The following is a 20,246-nucleotide window of genomic DNA, read 5'->3' as shown; positions in this document are numbered from 1 at the left end:
ATTCCACTTGCATGGCTGCTTCTAGTGAGAAGAGACAGCTAGCCTGTATTAAAATCGGTAATTCTGAAACTACATGCCGGTGTCAGATGAAGGCTCCTGACAACAACATCTGTCTGTGAAGCAGATTATTTTAAGCATCTAATGGTAGGATTTTGATGGGAAATTTTGTTACAGTAACTATCTTCTTTAATTATGAGAAGTACAGTCTCATAAGATTCTGAGTTACTATTAACCTATCCTCTTACAACATAGAGCATGTTTCAGGTGATCTGAGTTGAGGTGAATCTTTGTACCATCAGGTCATATGTAATGATAAAGTGATGACATCATGAACATGTCTCTTATTGACATACTAGCATACTGACTGTGAAATCTTTTACAAGAGCCACCCTGCTTAGGACAGGTAAATATCCAGGGCTGCATGCACTACTAAAACCAGGGGTGCTAAAATCACTCAAGTAACAGTAAATTACTGTGGATGCTGGAATTCTGCAACAAACACAGAGAGTGCTGGAGAAACTCAACAGGTCTGTTGTTCTCTCCACAGATGCTGCCAAACCTGCTTAGTGCATCCTGTATCCTCTGTGTCTGTGTCAAAATCATGGACTGGAGTGGAGTAGATCATGATAGCAATTAGCAAAAATTACGTTGTCGAGTTAGACATGATTTCTGAAGACTATCAGGAGCCAAGGATGACAGGCACCAAATCCACAGACCATGGCAGTGTAGGAATGATCTAAAATCCCAATTTCCACAACTGACATTGATTTTACAGATTTCACAGGTCGAAACTTACTGCCTTTAGTTTTTTCATCAGCAATCAGAACCATTTGCAAAAGTTGATCATTTTTAACAGATGCTCATCTGTGAAATCTTATCAGAAGATGCCAATTAAGAAGTTGCCTCTAGGAGCACCATTCAATTAAGGATGGTGTGTGGGTTGTACAGATGGAAAGGCCAATGGGACAGCCAAAGGTTCTGGTTGATGGGCAGCCACACTAACAGACGTGGGAGCTCTTTCTACTGGTGGGAGCTCACGAGGGAAACTGTAAGATGGAGACACCCTATGAGGCTAGCAAAGAAAGATTGAGATTATACTGTGGCCACAAACATTCAGCCCATTGCTGCAGAACAGATAGACCTCATGTGGAGAAAGGAGTCACAGTAAAATGATTTATGCTGGTCCCAAGGTCTGTTGTTGAGAAACTTCCTCCAAGTCACCTTCTTGGCATTGAGCACCACAGAGGGCACATCCATTGCTGATAAGGTGTAGCATTCATAGCTGAGGCACACCTTATCCAATGTGGGAATGCATCTGGGACCTGTGTTGACAAATGGTTTTCTGAAATAACTCCTTCCCACCTCCCTAGTAGTTTTTTTTTGAACAAGATGTTTTTTCCTGACAATTGATTCACAGTCATCATTAGATTCTTGATTCCAGATATTTTATTGAATTCAAATTCCACCATCTGCTATGGTGGGATTTGAACCCAGGGCCTCAGAATGCTATCTGGGTCTCTAGATTAATAATTTAAGCAATAATACCTCTAGGCCATCACCTCCCCCAGGATTCAATCCTTTGTATCCCTGCCAAAGCAGCTGTGAATAATTATTCAAATGAGCTGACAGTAAACAAAATATTTGCTATATTCCTGCCAGCACCTAAGCAGCAAGTCTAACCTTAACTTGACATGAAAATTTAGCCTGATTTCTGACTGCCTACATTAACTGTATCAAGACGACATAAATGATGGATGGTTCATATTTAAGTCCCATCATCCACCTTAATTTAGGGCTTTCACGGGCTGAAATGGTTTTAAAATGAGAAACAAAAACAATAACTTAAAATATTCATTGCTATTACCTGTCCATACAGGTTTACAAATTAAATTAAACAAGAGGCAGCTGAACTAAAAATTAACGTTTTCCCGAAGAAAAATGAAACCAATCAGCAAGCTCCTTGACTGGCATGTAAAGGCCATCATCTCCTATTCTGATTTACACTTTTATACCTCAGCAACACTGTAAGGACTCTGTTTTGTACTTTCCTTTGTCGTGGACAGACTCCCCTAATCTTAACTTTGTGCATGTATGTGTGTATGTGTTCACATAAGAGGTCACATGATTCCACAAAAGTCATATGCTTGATGTCACATCTTTATTCTCTCTTGGGGTTAAGAAGTTATATAATTGCTCTGTCCCTCATTCAAGAAAATGTTGTCATTGGCTACTTACAGCTTCTGGTTAAAACAATTAACTACATTTTAATTGGGAAAATGTATAGCAGCATGTTATAAAGAACTTAAATCTTTGATGTGACGAACGAGGGAGGTTGAAAAGAGATTAGTCCTTTCATTCCTCCTCATATGATTGTGACAATTACGAATACATGAAACATAGCTGCAAGTTCTCATTGTTGACAAATTTCTTTACTTGACCTGATGAATAACAAACATTTCTTACTTTTATACTTTCATAATTTTCCATCAAATTGTTTAATCCTACAGATATGACTGAGTCATGATTATCTACATGAGCCAAAATTCATGTCTTTTCATAGACTCCACAGATAAAAATGCATTCTGTGAGAAGTGTAGAGCTGATAGAAACAAATTTACAACAAAACTTTATTGCAATACTTATTTCATTATTTTTGTATTAATTCAAATCCAGCAGTAGTTAGAGATTTATGAGTTGAAGTCCAGTAAATCAAGGTCACTGATTGTTGTCTGCGTAGGGTCTTTGTTTTCATGGTGTTCTTCAGCTGGGGAAAGTGTAGGTTTAATCTGTCGCAAGGCTGTCCATGGTTTTCCTGGGCATGTTGGGGATTCCTGACTGCCTGCAAGGGCTCTTTCAGCAGAGGTCATCTTCTCTGAATGGGTGTCTTGTCCACCAGAACTTGTTTGACCGGGCTGTTTAAGTGAGAGGCTGAATGGCCCCCAACCCACATATCGAGGTGCTGCAAATGCCATCCTCTATGGAGTGGGAGATTTAAAGTTATTAAATATCCTTGAAATCCATCAAAAATTATAACCGATTGCACTCTATGGTCAACTTATATATCATCATTTATTCTCAGGCACAAAAACGCAATTGCTGGAAAAGCTCAGCAGGTCTGGCAGCATCTGTGGAGTGGAATCAGAGTTAATGTTTTAGGTCCAGTGAACCTTCTTCAGAACTTCCAGAATTCTGAAGAAGCGTCATGGACCTGAAACATTAACTCTGATTTCTCTCCACAGATGCTGCCAGACCTGCTGAGCTTTTCCCTCAATATCTGTTTTTGTTTCTGATTTCCAGCATCCACAATTCTTACAGTATTTATTTATTCTCAAACCCTTAACAAATAATGTTAATAATAAAATATTGATCATTGCCTCCGATGTGGAACATTTAGCTAAAGACCTGGTCTTTGTCAACCTTCAATTTCTTCTGTGGGCTGTTTGTAATGAAATTATAAACCTATCTGTGAACAAGAGGTTTACAGTTATCTCACACACAATGCAGAGGAGAATCTGTTTCCCTTAATAGGCAACCTCCGAAAGAGAGATCTCACACCAGAACTAGTTTAAATGCAGAATTGAGGGTAAGTAAATAACACAAACAATAGTGTCCCGAATGTTGTGTTCCAGAAATGCAGGACATAAATATGTACTATCATGTATCATATTGTCCGAAGCTTTCTTCTATACTGTTAAGGAAGATATTGCCAGGGTTTTGCAGCAGCAATGACAACAAAACTGTCAGTGTTCACCTTCAGTACTCCTCTGAAAGAAACTGCAACTTCCAGATTTTGTATTTGAGCCGTTAAATATGGAAATCCTGGAAATTCCTGATAGTGATGTTTTGCTTTCCCGGTGTGATTTGAAGTCCGCAAGGACGGCAAACAACAAGAAGTCACTGAACTGATGAAGACTTGCATTTGCACGCTGTTCGATTCCGCATAAAATCCTTGGTAAAGTTACACCTTGTTGAGTGGGTTTTTTGAGTCTCTACAGTTTTAACATAATATAAATTCATGATTGCTGCCCAGCAGCCATAACTGGCCCTGAGAAGAGAATTTTATTTATATGGAATATCAAATCTCTGCATTATGATAAAAAAAGGTTAAAATAATTGCTTTAAAACTTTGTTTATAACATTACAACTTCTATCTTAGTCCTACATTTGTGATTGTTAAAGTTTACTAACTTAAAGTGAAAACCTCAGTGTATTTTAGTTCTTGGTATGCAGTCATTTTAAATTTTTCGGTAATTCTTTCATGGGATATGAGTGTCACTTGTTAATTTTTTTTGAGAAAGTACCTCCATCTTGAGCCCCCTACAGTCCATCCCATGCAGTGCAGGTAGGCTGGAGCTCCAGGATTTTGATTGGAGTTACAGTGAAGCATCAGCGATAAGTCAGGATGATGTGTGCAGTTTTGATGGTCCCTTGCATTTACTGCTTTTTTTCTCCAGATGGTAGAGGCTTTTGTTTTGGAAAATGCTGTTGAACAGACATTGATAAATCGCTGCAGTGCAGCTCGTATATAGTAAATGCTACTGTCACTGTGCCAGTAATGGAGGGGGTGAATGTCTACTTTTGTGGATGTGACGCCAAAGAAGCAGGTTCTTTTTCCTGGTAATGTTGAGCTTTTTGGTGATAATGTCCAGCTCTTTCTCTGTTTTGGCAGAGATTGCTTCAGTACCTGACAAATTGCAAATCAACTGCACATTGTGCAACCAACTGCAAAGATTCCCATTGATATACGCTGGAAAGAAAGTGATTGATTCAGCAGCTGAAAATGGTTTGACCTTGGAAATTATCCTGGGGAAATCTTGCAACAATGTTGTAGGTCTGAGATGATTGGATGCCAGTAACCTTGACCTTTTATCTTCGACATGACGCCAATCAACGAAAGGTTTCTCTCCTGATTCCTATTGACTTAAATTTTGCCAGGATTCCTTCTTTTTTTTAGATTTTTAATCTTTTATGGAACATGAGTGTAAATGACTGGCTAGCATTTATTGCCCATCCCTAATTGCTGTTGAGAATGTTGTGGTGAGCTGCCACCAGTTGCGGTTCTGGTCAATGGTAACCCCCAGGATGTTAATAATGGGGGATTCTGTGATGGTAACACTACTGAATGTCAAAGGGTAGTAAGTAGACTGACTCTTATTGGAGATGGGCATTGCCTGACATTTGTGTGGTGTGATTGTTACCTGCCACATGTCAACCCAAGCGTGGATATTTTCCAGAACGTGTTGCATATGAACATAGATTGCTTCTGAGGAGTTGTAAATGGTGCTCATCATTCTGCAATAATCAGCAAATATCCCCAGTTCTGACCTTATGATCATGGAGGGAAGGTCATTGATGAAGCAGCTGAAGATCATTGGGCCTAGGACACTACCCTGAAGAAATCCTCCAGAGATGTCCTAGAGCTGAGATGACTGAACTGCAACCACAACCATCTTTCAATGTAACAGATAGGACTCCAGCCAGTGAAGAGTTTGCCCCCAATGCCCCTTGGTGCCACACCTAGTCAAATACGGCCTGATGCCAAGGGCTGTCACTCTCACCTAACCTCTGGAATTTAGTTCTTTTGTCCATGTTTAAACCAAGACTGTAATGAGATCAGGAGCTGAGTGGCCCTCCAGGAACCCAAACTGGGCACCACTGAGCAGGTTATTGCTGAGCAGGTGCTACTTGACAGCACTGTTGATGACAGCCTCCATCACTTTATTGTTGAGCGAGAGTGTTAATTGGCTAGGTTGGAATTATCCTGCATTTTATGTACAGGGCATAACTGGGTAATTTTTCACATTGTTGGGCGGATGCCAGTATTGTAACTGTACTGGAACTGCTTGGCTCAGGGAGCAGCAAGTTCTGGAGCACAAGTCTTCAGTACTATTGCTGAAATATTGTCAGGGCCAATAGCCTTTGCCGTATCCAGTGCCTAAAACCACATACTGATATCAAATGGAGGGAATCGAATTGTTTGAAGACTCGTATCTAAGAAGCTGTGGACCACTGGAGGAGGCTGAGATGGATCATCCACTTAACATATCTGGCTGAAGATTGCTGCAAATGCTTCAGCCTTATCTTTTGCACTGTTGTGTTGGGATCTTCCATCATTGAAGATGGAGACATTTGTGGAACCTCATCTGTTAGTGAGTTGATTAATTGCCCATCACCATTCACAAATGGATATGGCAGGATTGCACTGATCTCTTAGACCTGATCTGTTGGTTGTGGGCTTGCTTAGCTCTGTCTATCATTAGCTGGTTGTGCTGTTTGGCACGTAAATTATCCGTTTGGTAGCTTGACCAGGTTGATACTTCATTTTCAGGTATGCCTGGTGCTGCTCCTGGCATGCCCTCCTGCATTATCCATTGAACCAGGGCCGATCCCCTAGCTTGATCTAATCGTTGAGAGGGGGATATGCCGGGAATACAATTCTGCTGCTGTTGATGGCCCAAAGCACCTCATGGATTCATAATCTGGAGTTGTTTGATCTGTTCAAATCTGTCCCAATTAGCACAGTGATAGTGCCACACAACACGCTACAGGATATTCTCAATGTAAAGGCAAGACTTCATCATGGAAAGATGCGTCTACAGCCAGCAGATTGGCAAAGATGAGGTCAAGTATGTTTTACCTTTTTATTAATACCCTCACCACCTGCCACAGACCCAGTCTAGCAGTTATGCATTTTAGGAGTATATTTTGTGCCCATGCCACTCACAATGCTTCCTCCAAGTGCTGTCAACATTGAGTACTGATTCATTTGCCAAGGGAAGATGGAACACAGTGACCAGTGTGTTCAAGTTAAAAACAAAAACAGAAGTTGCTGGAAAAGCTCAGCAGGTCTGGCAGCATCTGTGAAGAAAACATCAGAGTTAACGTTTCGGGTCCGGTGACCCTCTGAGAAAGGGTTAATTCTGATTTTTTCTTCACAGATGCTGCCAGACCTGCTGAGCTTTTCCAGCAACTTTTGTTTGTGTTCCTGATTTACAGCATCTGCAGTTCTTTTGGTTTTTATGTTCAAGTTAAACCATGTTTAACCTGAAACGATGAGACTCCAAGATTAACAAGAACTAACTTTAGAATAGGTTGACTACTTAGTGACATTGGTATACATTATAATACCATTTACAGAGGTATAATTTTGGCTATGGCATTTCAGGAAGCTGAACATTGCTGATAACAAACATTCAGGAGGGATAAATAGAATGGACATTCAGAGAGGAAGGGTAGAAGTTTCAAATATAAGAATAACATAATGGAAGGTTTAAAATCTGGATTCAGATGTCATGAGACAGATGACAAGTTGATTTGCATTTCGGACAAACTCAGACTGTAACAAATTATTTCTGACAAGCTAACAACTACATACTAATGTACTCATACTAATTCATATTAATCACCTCCTTAAAACAGGCATAGATATTCAAAGACTGCAAAAAATACAATTCATTTAGAACTTAACACTGATAAAGAATGAATTTTAGAATTACCTCAGGTGGGTTGTCGTAACAGTTCACAGCTACATGTGTATAATTCATCCAAAACTTGATGAGCACATTGGAATTACAGTATAGCTAGAAAACAAAAGAAACGATTTACTTTAAAAATCTAACGTACAAGAGACAAAAAATTAATTTCATCAGGTAGTTACACTGCTGGGGGATATTTTTATGGGCACTATTGTAACTGACTTGTTGATTTGTAAAGGTTCAAATAACCATTAAAATGGCATCTCTACACACATATTGAGGCAAAACCTAAGTCTCTTAATAGAGATCTGCTGAAAAACCAAAGGGCTGAAATGATACCATCAATGATTACAAATACAAGTACGTTATATATTCATTTGAAATTTGTTTATCCATTTGTTGAACAGAAGAAATACCCATGTATTTTAGGAGACTGGGCTGTTTCATACCAATTTATGAAGAATGAGGGGATTTGAGGATAAAGCATTTTCACCCAGAGGGTGGTAGGAATCTGGAATGCTTTGCCTGGGAGGGTAATAGAGACAGAAAAACCTCACAAGCTATAAAAAGATTATGAATAAGGTGTTGAGGTTTGGGGAGGAAGTGGGAGTGGGGAGGAGTAATTGATAGGTGGAAATGGAGCTCAGAGAGAGAGAGAGAGAACAGCAGTTGGGCAGACAAAGCATTGGGTTAAGTTCACCAAAGGAGAATGAATAGTTGCTAATGGGGACCATTAGTGGCTGAAATAGATTGTTTGTGGTAGCAGTCCATGCGATGACAAGGTCTTGTATGTGGGTTCTGGGAGAAGGATTTGTAAGGAGGTGTTTAGGGCTGAAAATTATTAAACTCGATATTGAATCATGAAACCTTCAGGATCCCCAAGTGGAAAGTGAGATGCTGTTCCTCCAGGTTGCACTGAGTTTCACTGGAGCACTGCAGTAAGTCTGAGACAAAGGTGTTGGCCAGGGAACATGTGCCTGTGTTGAAGTGGCAGGCAACAGGAAACTCAGGGCCTGTTTTGGACAGAACATAGATATTCTGCAAAGTGGTCACCCAGTCTGTCGCTTCGAACCCCAATGTAGAAGAGACCACATTGTGAACAGTGAATACTGTAGGCTAGATTGAGTGAAGTGCAGGTAAATTGCTGCTTCACCTGGAAGATGTGCCTGGACTTTAGATAATGAGGAGGGAGGAGGTAAATAGGCAGGTGTTACACCTTCTGCAATTGTATGGGAAGGTGCCGTGGGGGTGCAGCTGGGGCTGTCTTTTTGAACTGCCCTTTGTTGTTTTCCCGTTACCGATGGATGCCATGAACTGTGGAGTGTTTACTACTGCCGACTGAAAAACACAAACCTAAAACATTTCTGATGTTTGAAACTACCTTGCATATAAGTAGCCCATCAGGTATTCATAAGCAGAAGAGAAACAAAGTTGATATTTAAAAGTTACTCACTTTTACACCATCAGCCTTTGCATCACAATCAGCAGGAATATCAATGGAATCCTCCTTGCTGCATTCAGTTTCCTGAATTGAGAAATCCAAGCTATATCTAATTCCAGCCACCACCTGATTAAAATCATACTTTTATTAATGCAAATTTTCTGTGCAATAAAAAAACATTATTGGACATAATTATTGTTTGAATGGTCTTCATTTTGCCTCAGTGTTTCAGTTTAGCTGGCTGTTTAAAAATTTCTATAGATGACTCAGTGAGGAAATGGGATTACAGAGAGCAGCCAAATTGAGGCACATCAACAGCTATTGAAACATAATCTAAAAAGCATTCAAAAATGTAATTTGATTCTCAATTTTCAAGACAACATCTGAATAATGAACAGTCTCTTCAACCACTGGGTGGAATCAGGTTGTAGGAGATCACTGGATAGTAATAAAAACGCTATCTTCCTGGATTTTGCTGATCAAATTTTGGCCAATCATAATGCAAACATTTAAAAGTTGCTCATATTTCACAATTAGATGATGTGTTTGGAATGAAATTTAGGGATGAGATAATGGTACAATTTGATAGGAAAATGCAATATTGAAGTTAAAAATTAAAAAGGAACATATACATAATAGAAAACAAGAACACAAATCAAGAAAAAGGGATAAGGGTGAACAGACTGAATCTTTAAACTTGGCTTAATGTCACATAATCAGAATAAAGCCCTTGTGAAATTCAATGTTTTCTTAACACTTTTTTGATTCAGGATAAGTGAATGAGCTCCAAGCTCGTAAAGTCATTCAGCTTAAAAGAATTGGACAAAGCAATTCACAGATTTGGAATATGTCAGCAAAATATTTGTTTTAAGGTAGGGAAGTCATAGGAAAGCCTCAGTGCTGATGGTACAATGGCAATTTCAGTTCACAAGAAAATAACTTGTCAGACTGAACATTGTAAATCATTTAAACTAAGACAAATCTTCCCAATTTTCACCTGTTTGACTTTGGAGAACAGAGAAGATTTTCCGAGCCTTCACATCAAATATAAAATTATGTGGCTGAAGCTCAAGAAAGGGAAGTTGCAAATTCTCTTTGAAAAAAAATTTGGTGCGAATTATTTATCAGCAGCTTTTCCATCAATTTTTATAGTCTTAACATTTCTATATTGTATACTTGTTCTAAAATAAAGACTTAAATGGGGTCTGGTCTTCTCAACTGGGGAATAAGCTCTAAAAGATGATCAGAAACAGGCCACGCAGAAATATGAAGGAAAGCTACACTAATTGTTGACATGCTTGCAAAGAAAAGTCGAACCTGATGAGTGAACTTGAAAACCTCGGCACGCTGAAAGTAATTTGTATAGTTGTTCTCAGTGTTATACTTTGCAATAGCAAGTGCAATTGTTTCATTTAAACGGGGGTGGTTAATTGGCAGATCCATTGGACATCCAAGGCACAGTGCACGTTTCGGTACAATTGGTGTGTGATGATCTGGGGAGCAACGTTAGAGACAATTAGTGTACCGTGAAACAGATGAAATTATTTAAAACGAAACAACATTAATCTGTATCATAAAATCATAGAATGTTTACAGTCCATTGCCCTGGTGCTAGTTTCCCAAGAAAGCTATTCACTATTTCTCTGCCCTTATCTTATGATTTACACATCGCTACTTTATAAAAGATTTATGAACTTCCAATTTAAATCCTATTTTAGATTATTTTCATCACTGTTTCTGGTAATCTATTCCATCCATGATCTAAACAAAGCTTAGAAATAAAAAAAATGCTCCAAGCCACTCCCTTTGTATTTCATACAACATATATAGATTTCAAGTTTACATATGTTCGACTGTTGTGTTGTGTAATTAGGACAACAACCTTGGCTTAAGTTGTAGAAGTCCCTCTGCTGAGTTTGAATTATCTGTGCTCAGTTCACTCTCCACAACTTCATCAAAAAGGATCCAGTTTTCACCAGTTTCTATTACTCAAAAATTCAGCCAATAGTGTCCCTAAAGGAATATTGGTAAGTTACTTGACTGGACAAACAAGACGGAGTTAAATGTGTGAAAATGTGCAGTTATCCAGGTGAATGGGAAAAGTAGAAAAAACAAAATATTGCTTAAATTTGGAGAGGGACTACACAATTCTGCACCCCAGAGGGATCTGACCATTCTTGTGCATGATGAAGTGGAAGTGAGACTGATTGTTTTGACATTGTCCTGGCAATTGATCATAACCCCAAATGAATTATGGATACATTGAACGTTGAAATTTTAAGTACAACATGTGTTTCTTTTGTGCATAAGACATACAGGGCACAAATGGCAGAGAATGTAAATTCAATATCTGTCTAAAATCCCTGTGTGCTTAAACTGAGCCCTGGGAAGGAACTATGGAAATTCACAACTGAAGAATGTCAAGGGCACTTCACTCAGCACCACTTCAAATGGAGAGATGCCATTCAAAAACTGAACTGTGATCTCGTGTGGATTGTGTCCCATAGAGCAAACTTATTGAGTTGAAAAAAATACCATCTGGGTGTAAAAATGTGCTTGTGTTTTAACCTTCCACAGAAGACACAACAAAGAGAGTTATAAACCAACAGCAACACATAATCTGTGTGTGTGCTGGAATGCCAGTGTGCTAGCTTATTGTTCAATTCCACTGTGCGAATGTGTGCTGTGAAGGGTCACAGCTGAGAAGCTCCCCTAGCCCTTCCTCTTCTTGTGCAAGTAAAAGGAAAAATTGCTCTGCTGGAAACAAGTTATCAAAAATTCCTTCATTGACAAATTCCTTTCAGTGAACTGCAAAACCAAGAGTCTTGAAACAACCACACAATCAAAGTTGGGGCAGCATGGTGGCACAGTGGTTAGCATTGCTGCCTCAATAGCACCAGGGACCAGGGTTCATTTCCACCCTTGGGCAACTGTCTGTATGGAGTTTGAACATTCTCCCCTTGTCTGTGTGGGTTTCCTCCGGTTTCCTCCCACAGTCCAAAGATGTGAAGGCTGGGTGGATTGGCCATGCTAAATTGCCCATAGTGTTCAGGAACGTGTAGATTAGGTGGGTTATAGGGGAATGGGTCAGGGTGGGATGCTCTGTGGGTCAGTGTGGACTTGTTGGGCCAAAGGGCCTGTTTCCACACTGTAGGGATTCTGTGATTCAAAGTCTATGTTATCCCAGAATCATCCAGTTAACAACCACAACATTTCACAATCTATTTGTTAAAGACATCCTAAAGACTGATTTGTATGTTCCTTTTTTTTATTTTTACCTTTCAACTGTCCTCTCAATACCAACCTGCATGTTTGTGTATTGTGTTTCATAATCTTTTATTGTACAGAGCACACAGAAACACGGTTGTTTATTTTATGCACTTGTGGAATGTGTCTGTCATTGACTGGACCAGCATTTTTGCCAGTCCCTGGTTACCTTTGAGAAGATGCTGGTCGGCTGCCTTCTTGAAACACAGCAGTACACATGCTGTAAATTGACTCAACGCATTGCTAAGGGGATTACCTAAATTTTGACCTAGTGCCAGTGAAGGAATGGTGATATATTTCCAATTTAGGATGGTGAGTGACTTGGAGGGGAACTTGCAGGAGGTGGTGTTCCTATGTATCTGCTGCCCTTGACCTTCTGGATAGAAGTGGTTGTCGGTTTGGAAGACACTGTCTAAGGGTTTTCGAGTTTCTACAGTGCATCTTGACAGTAACACTCACTGCTGCCATTAGCATCAGTGATGGAGGGAGTGGATGCTTGTGGATGTAGTGCCAATAAAGCAGGCAGGGCTGCTTTATCCTGAATGGTGTCAAACTTCTTGATTGTTGTTGGAGCCGGACTTATCCAGGCAACTGGGGAGTATTTCATTAGACGTGTGACATGTAGATGCGACATGGGACAGGCTTTGGAGAGTCAGGATGGGAGTTACTTTCTGCAGTATTCCTAGCTACTGTAGCCATTGCATTTCTATAGCCAGTCCAGTTCAGTTTCTGGTCAATGGCAAATTGCTTCGCTATGATATTGATAGTGGAGGAATTCAGTGATGGTGACACCATTGAATATCAAGGCGTGATGGATAGATTGCCTGGCATTTGTGTAGTCTAAATGTTACTTGCCACTTTTCAGACCAAGCTGGACATTGTCCAGATCTTGTTGAATTTGGACAATGAACTGCTTCAGTATCTGAGGAGTATCAAATGGTGCTAAACATTGTGCAATCATCAGCAAACATCTCGACATCTGACCTTATGATGGGGGGAGCTGAAGATGGTCAGGCTAAGGACACCATTCTGAGGAACTCCTGGAGAGATATCTTGGAGCTGAGATGACTGACCTTCAACAAACACAATCATGTTTCTTTGTGCCAGATACGACTCCAACCAGCAAAGAGGTCACAGCCCACCCCCACCTCACCCCACACCAATTCCTATTGATTCCAGTTCTGCTCGTGTTGCTTGATGTAACTTATGGTCAAAAGCATCCTTGATGTCAAGTGCTGTCACTCTCACCTGTTGAAGATCAATCAAATCAGACCCAGGGTGGCACTATAGGAGTTCCCCAAAGTAGTGTCCTGGATTCAACCATCTTCAGTTGTTTCATTTGCTGAAACTGATTTCATTTTGGATGAATCTTCTCTCCATGATAAACTGGGGATGTGCGGCAATTAATTGCACAGTTCAGCACAATTCACAACTTCTCAAATACTGAAGCAATTTATTCCATTTGCAACAATACCTGGACAACATTCAATCTTGTGCTAGTATGTGGCAACATACATTCGAGCCACACAAGTGCCAGGCTATGACTATCTCCAACAAGAGTGAATGCAACCATTAACCTTGGCATTACTATCAGTGAATTTTCCACTATCAACATCGTTGGGGCTACAATTGACCAGAACTTGAAATAGATCAGCCAAATGAATGGTGTGGCTACAAGAGCAGGTTAGTGGTTTAGAATTCTGTGGCAAATAACTCACCTAACCTCTCAAACCCTGTCAACCTGGTAATTCAGGAATGTGATAGAATACTCTCTACTTGTCTCAGTGACTGCAAAACCAGCAAAACTCAAGAAGCTCAACATCCTCCAAGACAAAGCAGCTCATTCGTTCAGCACTGCATTCACAAAATTAAACATTCAGGCCCTCCATGAACATAATAGCAGCAATGTGTACCATCTACAAGGTGCACTGCTTAGAGTTGAGAAACACCACAGGACATGAATGTGCAATTGAAATGTTTTTACAAGTGGGATGAGTGTAGATAGGTGATTGTTTTTGTTGTCAGTACAGACTCATGGGCCGAAGGGCCTCTTTGGTACTGTATGGCTCGATGACAATGACACTAAGAGGCACAGTTTCAGAACAAGGAGTCAAACCTTCAAGATAGATTTAAGGAGAAATTTCTTCCCTCTCAGAATTGTGCAATTGTACAATTCTCATCCCTAGACATCAGAGGCTGAGCCATTAAATATATTCAAGGGTGAGATGGAGAAATTTTTAAACTGTAGTGGAACAAAGAACAAAGAACAGTACAGCACAGAAACAGGCCCTACAGCCCTCCAAGGCTGCGCCGACAGATTTTGCCCTTCCATGCTAAAACTGTCCTGACTTACATGAACCGTATCCCTCTATTCCCTTCTTATTCATGTATTCGTTCAAGTGCTTCTTGAACGCTGCTATTGTGTCTGCTTCTACCACCTCCTTTGGCAACGCGTTCCAGGCACTCACCACCCTTTGTGTGAAAAACTTGCCTCACACATCTCTTTTAAACTCCTCCCCCACCCCGTACCTTGAACCTGTATCCCCTAGTAATTGACACATCCACCCTGGGAAAAAGCCTCATACTTTCCACTCTATCCATGCCATTCACAATCTTATAAACTTCTATCAGGTCGCCCCTCAACCTTCTGCATCCCAGTCACTCCAACCTTTCTACATAGCTAAAATTCCCCACACCAGGCAACATTCCAAGTGTGGTCTTACTAAAATTCAATAAAACTGTAGTATAACTTGCCAATCTTTAAACTCAATGCCCCTAGCAATGAAGACAAGCATGCCATAGGCCTTTTTTACTATGTTATCTACCTGCACAGCCACCTTCAGTGATCTGTGGACCTGCACACCCAGATCGCTCTGCACATCCTTACTCCAAAGGCTTCTGCCGTTCATTGTATAATTTCCATATGTACTTGACCTTCTAAACTTTGTCTGGATTAAACTCCATCTGCCATTTTTCTGCCCATGCATGCAACTGATCTATATCCTGCTGTATCCTCTGACAAACCGCTTAATTATCCACAACTCCACCAATTCTTGTATCATCCACAGACTTACTAATTAGACTAGCTACATTTGCTCTAAATCATTTATATAGACCATGAACAGCAGAGATCCCAGCTCTGATTCCTGTGGAACGTCATTAGTCATAGCCCTCCATTCTGAAATGCATCCTTCCACCACTATCCTCTGTCTGCTGTGATTAAGCCAGCTCTATATCCATCTTGCCAGCTCACCCCTGATACCATGTGACTTCACCTTTTGTCCCAGTCTGCCACGAGGGATCTTGTCAAAGGCTTTCCTGAAGTCCATGTAGACAACATCAACCACTTTTCCCTCATCAATCGTCTTTATCATCTCCTCAAAAAACTCGATCAAGGAGTTAAGAGTTTGTATGGACAGGGAGGTAAGGAGGTTTCAGGCCAAGATCATTTCAGTCACAATGGTATTGAATGACAGAGCAGGCTGGAGGGGCAAATGGCTTAGGCCTGCTTCTATTTCTCATGCTCTTTTGTACCAGGTTGTTTTTTAGGCCCCAGACTGAGCAGGACTGTTACTTTCAAGTCATTCAGCTGAAAATGATTTGTCAGAAATGAGTGATGTGCATCTGGAGGCTTGACAGATACTGCAAACTCACCCAAATTATTCAAAAGAGGCCCCAATATTCTTCTCAAATCCGCTGAGAATGTATGCTTGCCATTGATTGCATGCCTGAAAATAAGGCGTAAACTATCTTACCCCATAACCTAATAACTGCTGTTTTAGTGTCTCATACCTGAATCTATGGTGCAGTTGAATTCAGTCACATCAATTATTCTGTCAGTTTTATGGATGTACACATGTGACTCACAGTGACCTATAGTCTGAAAACAAACATCAGAATTAAGAAAAATATCTGCAATTTACGTACGAGAATTCATCCATACACCAAGTTTGCTTGAGATATTGAATGCTCCAGACAACGGTCAAAAATGAATGCATTAAGACAGAAATGCATGGGTGCTCACAGGCTACTATCAAGTCTTTTAGGATCTTCCAGCTCCTTTTTAGTTGGCCAGCCAATGGTCAAAAAACAATGAGTTCCAGAGCCCAGGACAATGGCAATGGTAAATTGGTCTGGCAGCATCTGTGAAGGAAAAGACAGAGTTAACATTTCGGGTCCAGTGACCCTTCCTCAGAACGACCCGAAACGTTAACTCTGTTCCTACCCTCACAGATGCTGCCAGACCTGCTGAGCTTCTCCAGGAACTTTGTTTTTGATCCTGATTTACAACATCCACAGTTCTTTCAGTTTGCAATGGCAAATTGACTGGACAGGAAAAGGATAAGGCTACCATTTGTCAGCACTACAGCCCATACCAAATACATAGCATACCCCCTTTCACTGTTTGCTTGACCAAGCTGTCGAGGTATAAATGAAAATTGTATTTGTATTGTGCCTTTCAAACACTTAGGATGTCCCAAAACACTTTACAGCAAATGAAATGTAGTCACTGTTGCAATGTAGGAAATGGAGATAAGGTAATGCAACTAACTGAAGTATCTTCCGGCGACAGCATTGTCTTTTCTAGCATTGAAAACTGTTCCACTTTGCAAGTCTTTCTTCATATATACATTTCATCACACAAAGCAGCATCCTAGTGCATCTGTACTTTACTATTGTAAACATCTTACTTCAGATCAGGAACTTCACCCTCTCCAACAACCTACTCCCCCCTTAAACATCCATGCCACTTGTTATCCACTACTGAAATTTCCCTCGAAATGCAACAAAAACTCTTAACTGAGGTTGCTGGGACATTATCACAGTGGAGTTGAAAAAAATCTCAGAAGAAATTCCCTGCCTAAAGAAGTCTCCAAAGAGTGTGCTGAACAAGGTGGAAAATTTAGTGGATAATTTTGGCAAAATTGTTGCAAATGTTTGCAGTGAATGTGTATTCAGAATAGATCAAGAGAAAACTTACAGCTATTCCATATGTTCTGTAGTTGCATTCCTTCCACATTTTATCATTGCCAACAGGGCAATCTGTTTCTTGAATTGAAAAATTGATAAAATAGTGTTTTCCATGTAATCCCTATGAAAAGAAGATTTTTGTCAGACAAAACTTCTTGATTCTGTAACTAAAATATTGAAATGAAATTCAGATAAAACTTGTGTGTATCATTATATTAGCTCATCAGGAAATCCACGACAGCACTACTAGGAATTTACTCTTTTGCTATTTCTTAAACCGTATTAATTCATACAATGTTTGATATTATTCCAACTTCTAATTTGCTGAGTTCTGCAAAAAAGAACTGTTAAATTAATAGAAAATCACATCAGAAATTACACAGAGTAATAACATCAAAATACTGTGGATGCTGGAAATCTGAAATAAAGACAGAAAATGCCGGAGAAATTCAGTTGATCTAGCGCATCTATGGAATGAGAAGAAGTGTTAACATTTTGAGTCTGATAATGACTCTTCTTTAAAACTCAGTCTCTTGCATAAAGTTTTCAGTTGTGACAAGTAATAGACAAAGTTTATAAATTTGTTATTTTTTGGGACTATTTAATCTCAGGCAAATTGAGGTGTTAAAGAGCAGTAAAAATGCAACTTGTTCTCATCCTGCTTGACAGCAAGCCTCATTTGGTTGGTTGTTATAGGAACAAGTGAGATGCAGATGGATTCACTGGGAAGGAAGTGCAAGATGTTCGCACTTGTGCCTAAACTGCAAGTCCTGGAGTGCACAGGAAGATATTAGGAGTGTCAGGCTTTATAAAAGGGAAGAATGAAAAAAGTCATCACTGAAAGATATAAAATTTTTGGGGGCTTGACAGGGTGGACGCAAAAAGATGATTTTCCTTTAAGGGAGAGTCAACGACTATAGGACATAATCTCACAGCAAGGGGTCGTCCATTGAAGAGAGATGAGGAGAAATGTAGTATGTACAAAGACTTAGGATTCAAACTTTGGGATGAACAGCAGTGACAAAATTCAACAGAAGTGGGGACTTACAGGACAAACGGTAGGAAACAATAACCGGGGACAGGCTGAACCAAGCAAAACCTGCTTGAAATTAACAGCAGTATGTTAATAAGATTTAGGACCATTTGGGCAGGGGAACAACAAAAAAAAGATATAATGAAGTTGGGGGAAAGGATATAATTTGTATGAAGCTTATGTATCAATCTGTCAACAGCAAGCACATCAATACAATGTGTACATGACAGGTGACACTTCAAGAGGCTGCAGGTTTCTTTCTAGATTCTTGACAATTTGAAAAATGCCTTTGTGTTCTTCGAACTTTGAAAATGTTCATATTCTGGGGAAAATAACAGGAGAACACATTTAAAATACTAAAAGACTGTTCTGCCACTGAATATTTATTTTGCTGGAGTTCATATACTGCTGTGAATCCTCTTGCTGGTGACAGTTTGGTCCTCACTCGAAATAATCATAAACCAATAAAAATTACAAATTACCTCTGTAATATACCTACATTATTCACCTCTCACAATTAATATTCAAAATGTAACGTCCCCAAAATACCAGCAGATTTAGTCTTCACTTTCACACTCGATAGCTGCTTTCACACAGAGTCACACTTGATTGGTCTCTAATGCTCAGGTTAAATGTAGCTGGCAGCAAAAGGCCAGCTTTTAAACTAGGATTTCTGAGGCAATTTGCATTTTAGGCAGGCTCTACAAGTTCGAGCAGTTCATTGTCTAGCCTCCCTGACACAAATATCAGAAATGCTCTTAGATTGGGTTCGTTCACAGGGACATGTCTTTCTTCTGGAGGGGAGTCACCAACATGACAGAGAATGCAGCCATTGAAGAAATAAGCATCAAAGTCCATTCTGGCTAAGCTCCTGAGCTAATGCAATTTGAGCAGAAAACCTAGGGCACAGATTGACTTGTAGCTATAGTCTATTACCTCAAGCAGGTCAAGTCATGATTTTTATGTTCAGCTAGTTCATTATTCTTGCAAGTCAAATCTGGGTTGTAATATTTGCACTCTAAGACAGCAAGTTTTGAGCTAACAGTTACATAGCACTCTTAACTTGTTTCAATTTTCTTCCAATGTGATAAAACACAAAATTGAAGATGCTTTATGGTAATGTTCAGAACTTATATTCATTCTAAGTAGTCATAGGTCACTCAACAATTAATTAGTGCAAGCTGATCTACCATGCCCATCTATTATGTTGGGCACCATTTTGGTGAAGCATAGAGGTTCTGTGTACTGGCATGGTATATCAGAGTTCTTGTATGCTGAACCACGGCTCTGTAAAATATAAGTTTGTTCGTATTGTTCCCACAAGATCTCAGCTACTGTCTAAGGAACGTGTGGAACAGTGGCTAAGTGAAGGGCAGACATAGGTTGTAAACTTTCTCCTGGTGATCAATTAAAAAATCGCTAAACCATATCTATATTATGTGGGAAAACTGAAGGCTCAAATATTCTTAAAATGTGGTAGAAAATGCATTAAGGTTTAATGATGCAAAAAAAATTGTACAAGTACTTTACAGCACATTAAGAGATCTACTCACCTGTGCTTCAGCTTGTAGGACTTTGTCGAGAGCATATTGATGGCCACTTTTCTGCTTAGCATTGAATTTACGAAGCGTGAAATCCACAGCGATTAGAACGTCTGGATTATTACAATCAATGGGATGTCGTGGAGGAGGTACATTGATCTCAGGTTCAGATATGGGTTCTGATTCTGCATCAACACATAACAGCTGAATGATAAAGATGGCAATGCATAGCAGCTTCATACCGATTAGTGAGATATAGAGCACACTGTCTCTAAACAGAAATCAGCAATAAAGAAAAATCAGAGCAGTAAACTGCTTTATGTCAGTGACTCAGTCAAATATTTTGGAAGTCAGGCAAAGCCAACTTTTCAGTTAATGCTTGAATTTGCTTGTGCAAGTTGTCTTCTATTTGTTTACCTTATTTAAACAGATCTGATATCAGCCTAACTGTAGTTAAAAAGTGTCCTTGCCCTCAAGATAAGAAGACAAATGTTTCAACATTGATGTTGTGCTTGCTC

The 20,246-nt window shown here is 39.8% G+C and overlaps 1 protein-coding gene across 1 annotated transcript; it reads right to left on the bottom strand.

Moving 5' to 3' along the window:
• Nucleotides 1-2,136: 2,136 nt before the first annotated feature.
• LOC125484745 (kininogen-like) lies at nucleotides 2,137-20,028 on the bottom strand. Its single transcript, XM_048604750.1, has 7 exons — nucleotides 19,741-20,028; nucleotides 17,165-17,275; nucleotides 15,976-16,063; nucleotides 10,234-10,409; nucleotides 8,929-9,042; nucleotides 7,497-7,580; nucleotides 2,137-2,975 (listed from the first exon to the last, which is right to left on the bottom strand). The coding sequence occupies exons 1-7, from the start codon at nucleotides 19,966-19,968 to the stop codon at nucleotides 2,688-2,690; spliced, it is 1,089 nt and encodes a 362-aa protein (XP_048460707.1). The 5' UTR covers nucleotides 19,969-20,028; the 3' UTR covers nucleotides 2,137-2,687.
• Between the last annotated feature and the right edge of the window lie 218 nt (nucleotides 20,029-20,246).

This window comes from Rhincodon typus, chromosome 13, assembly GCF_021869965.1.
Source record: "Rhincodon typus isolate 14 chromosome 13, sRhiTyp1.1, whole genome shotgun sequence".
Lineage (NCBI taxonomy): Eukaryota > Metazoa > Chordata > Chondrichthyes > Orectolobiformes > Rhincodontidae > Rhincodon > Rhincodon typus.
This window is presented reverse-complemented; position numbering and strand designations above follow the sequence as displayed.

Bases quoted from the DNA above. Each gene is read 5' to 3' on its own strand.
- LOC125484745 (XM_048604750.1), bottom strand. From the start codon at position 19,968: ATGAAGCTGCTATGCATTGCCATCTTTATCATTCAGCTGTTATGTGTT. The intron at 17,276-19,740 runs GTGAGTAGATCT...TTCTTTTCATAG, and splicing joins TCCTACAAGCTGAAGCACAG to GGATTACATGGAAAACACTA. The intron at 7,581-8,928 runs GTGAGTAACTTT...TTTGTTTTCTAG, and splicing joins CAAAGGCTGATGGTGTAAAA to CTATACTGTAATTCCAATGT.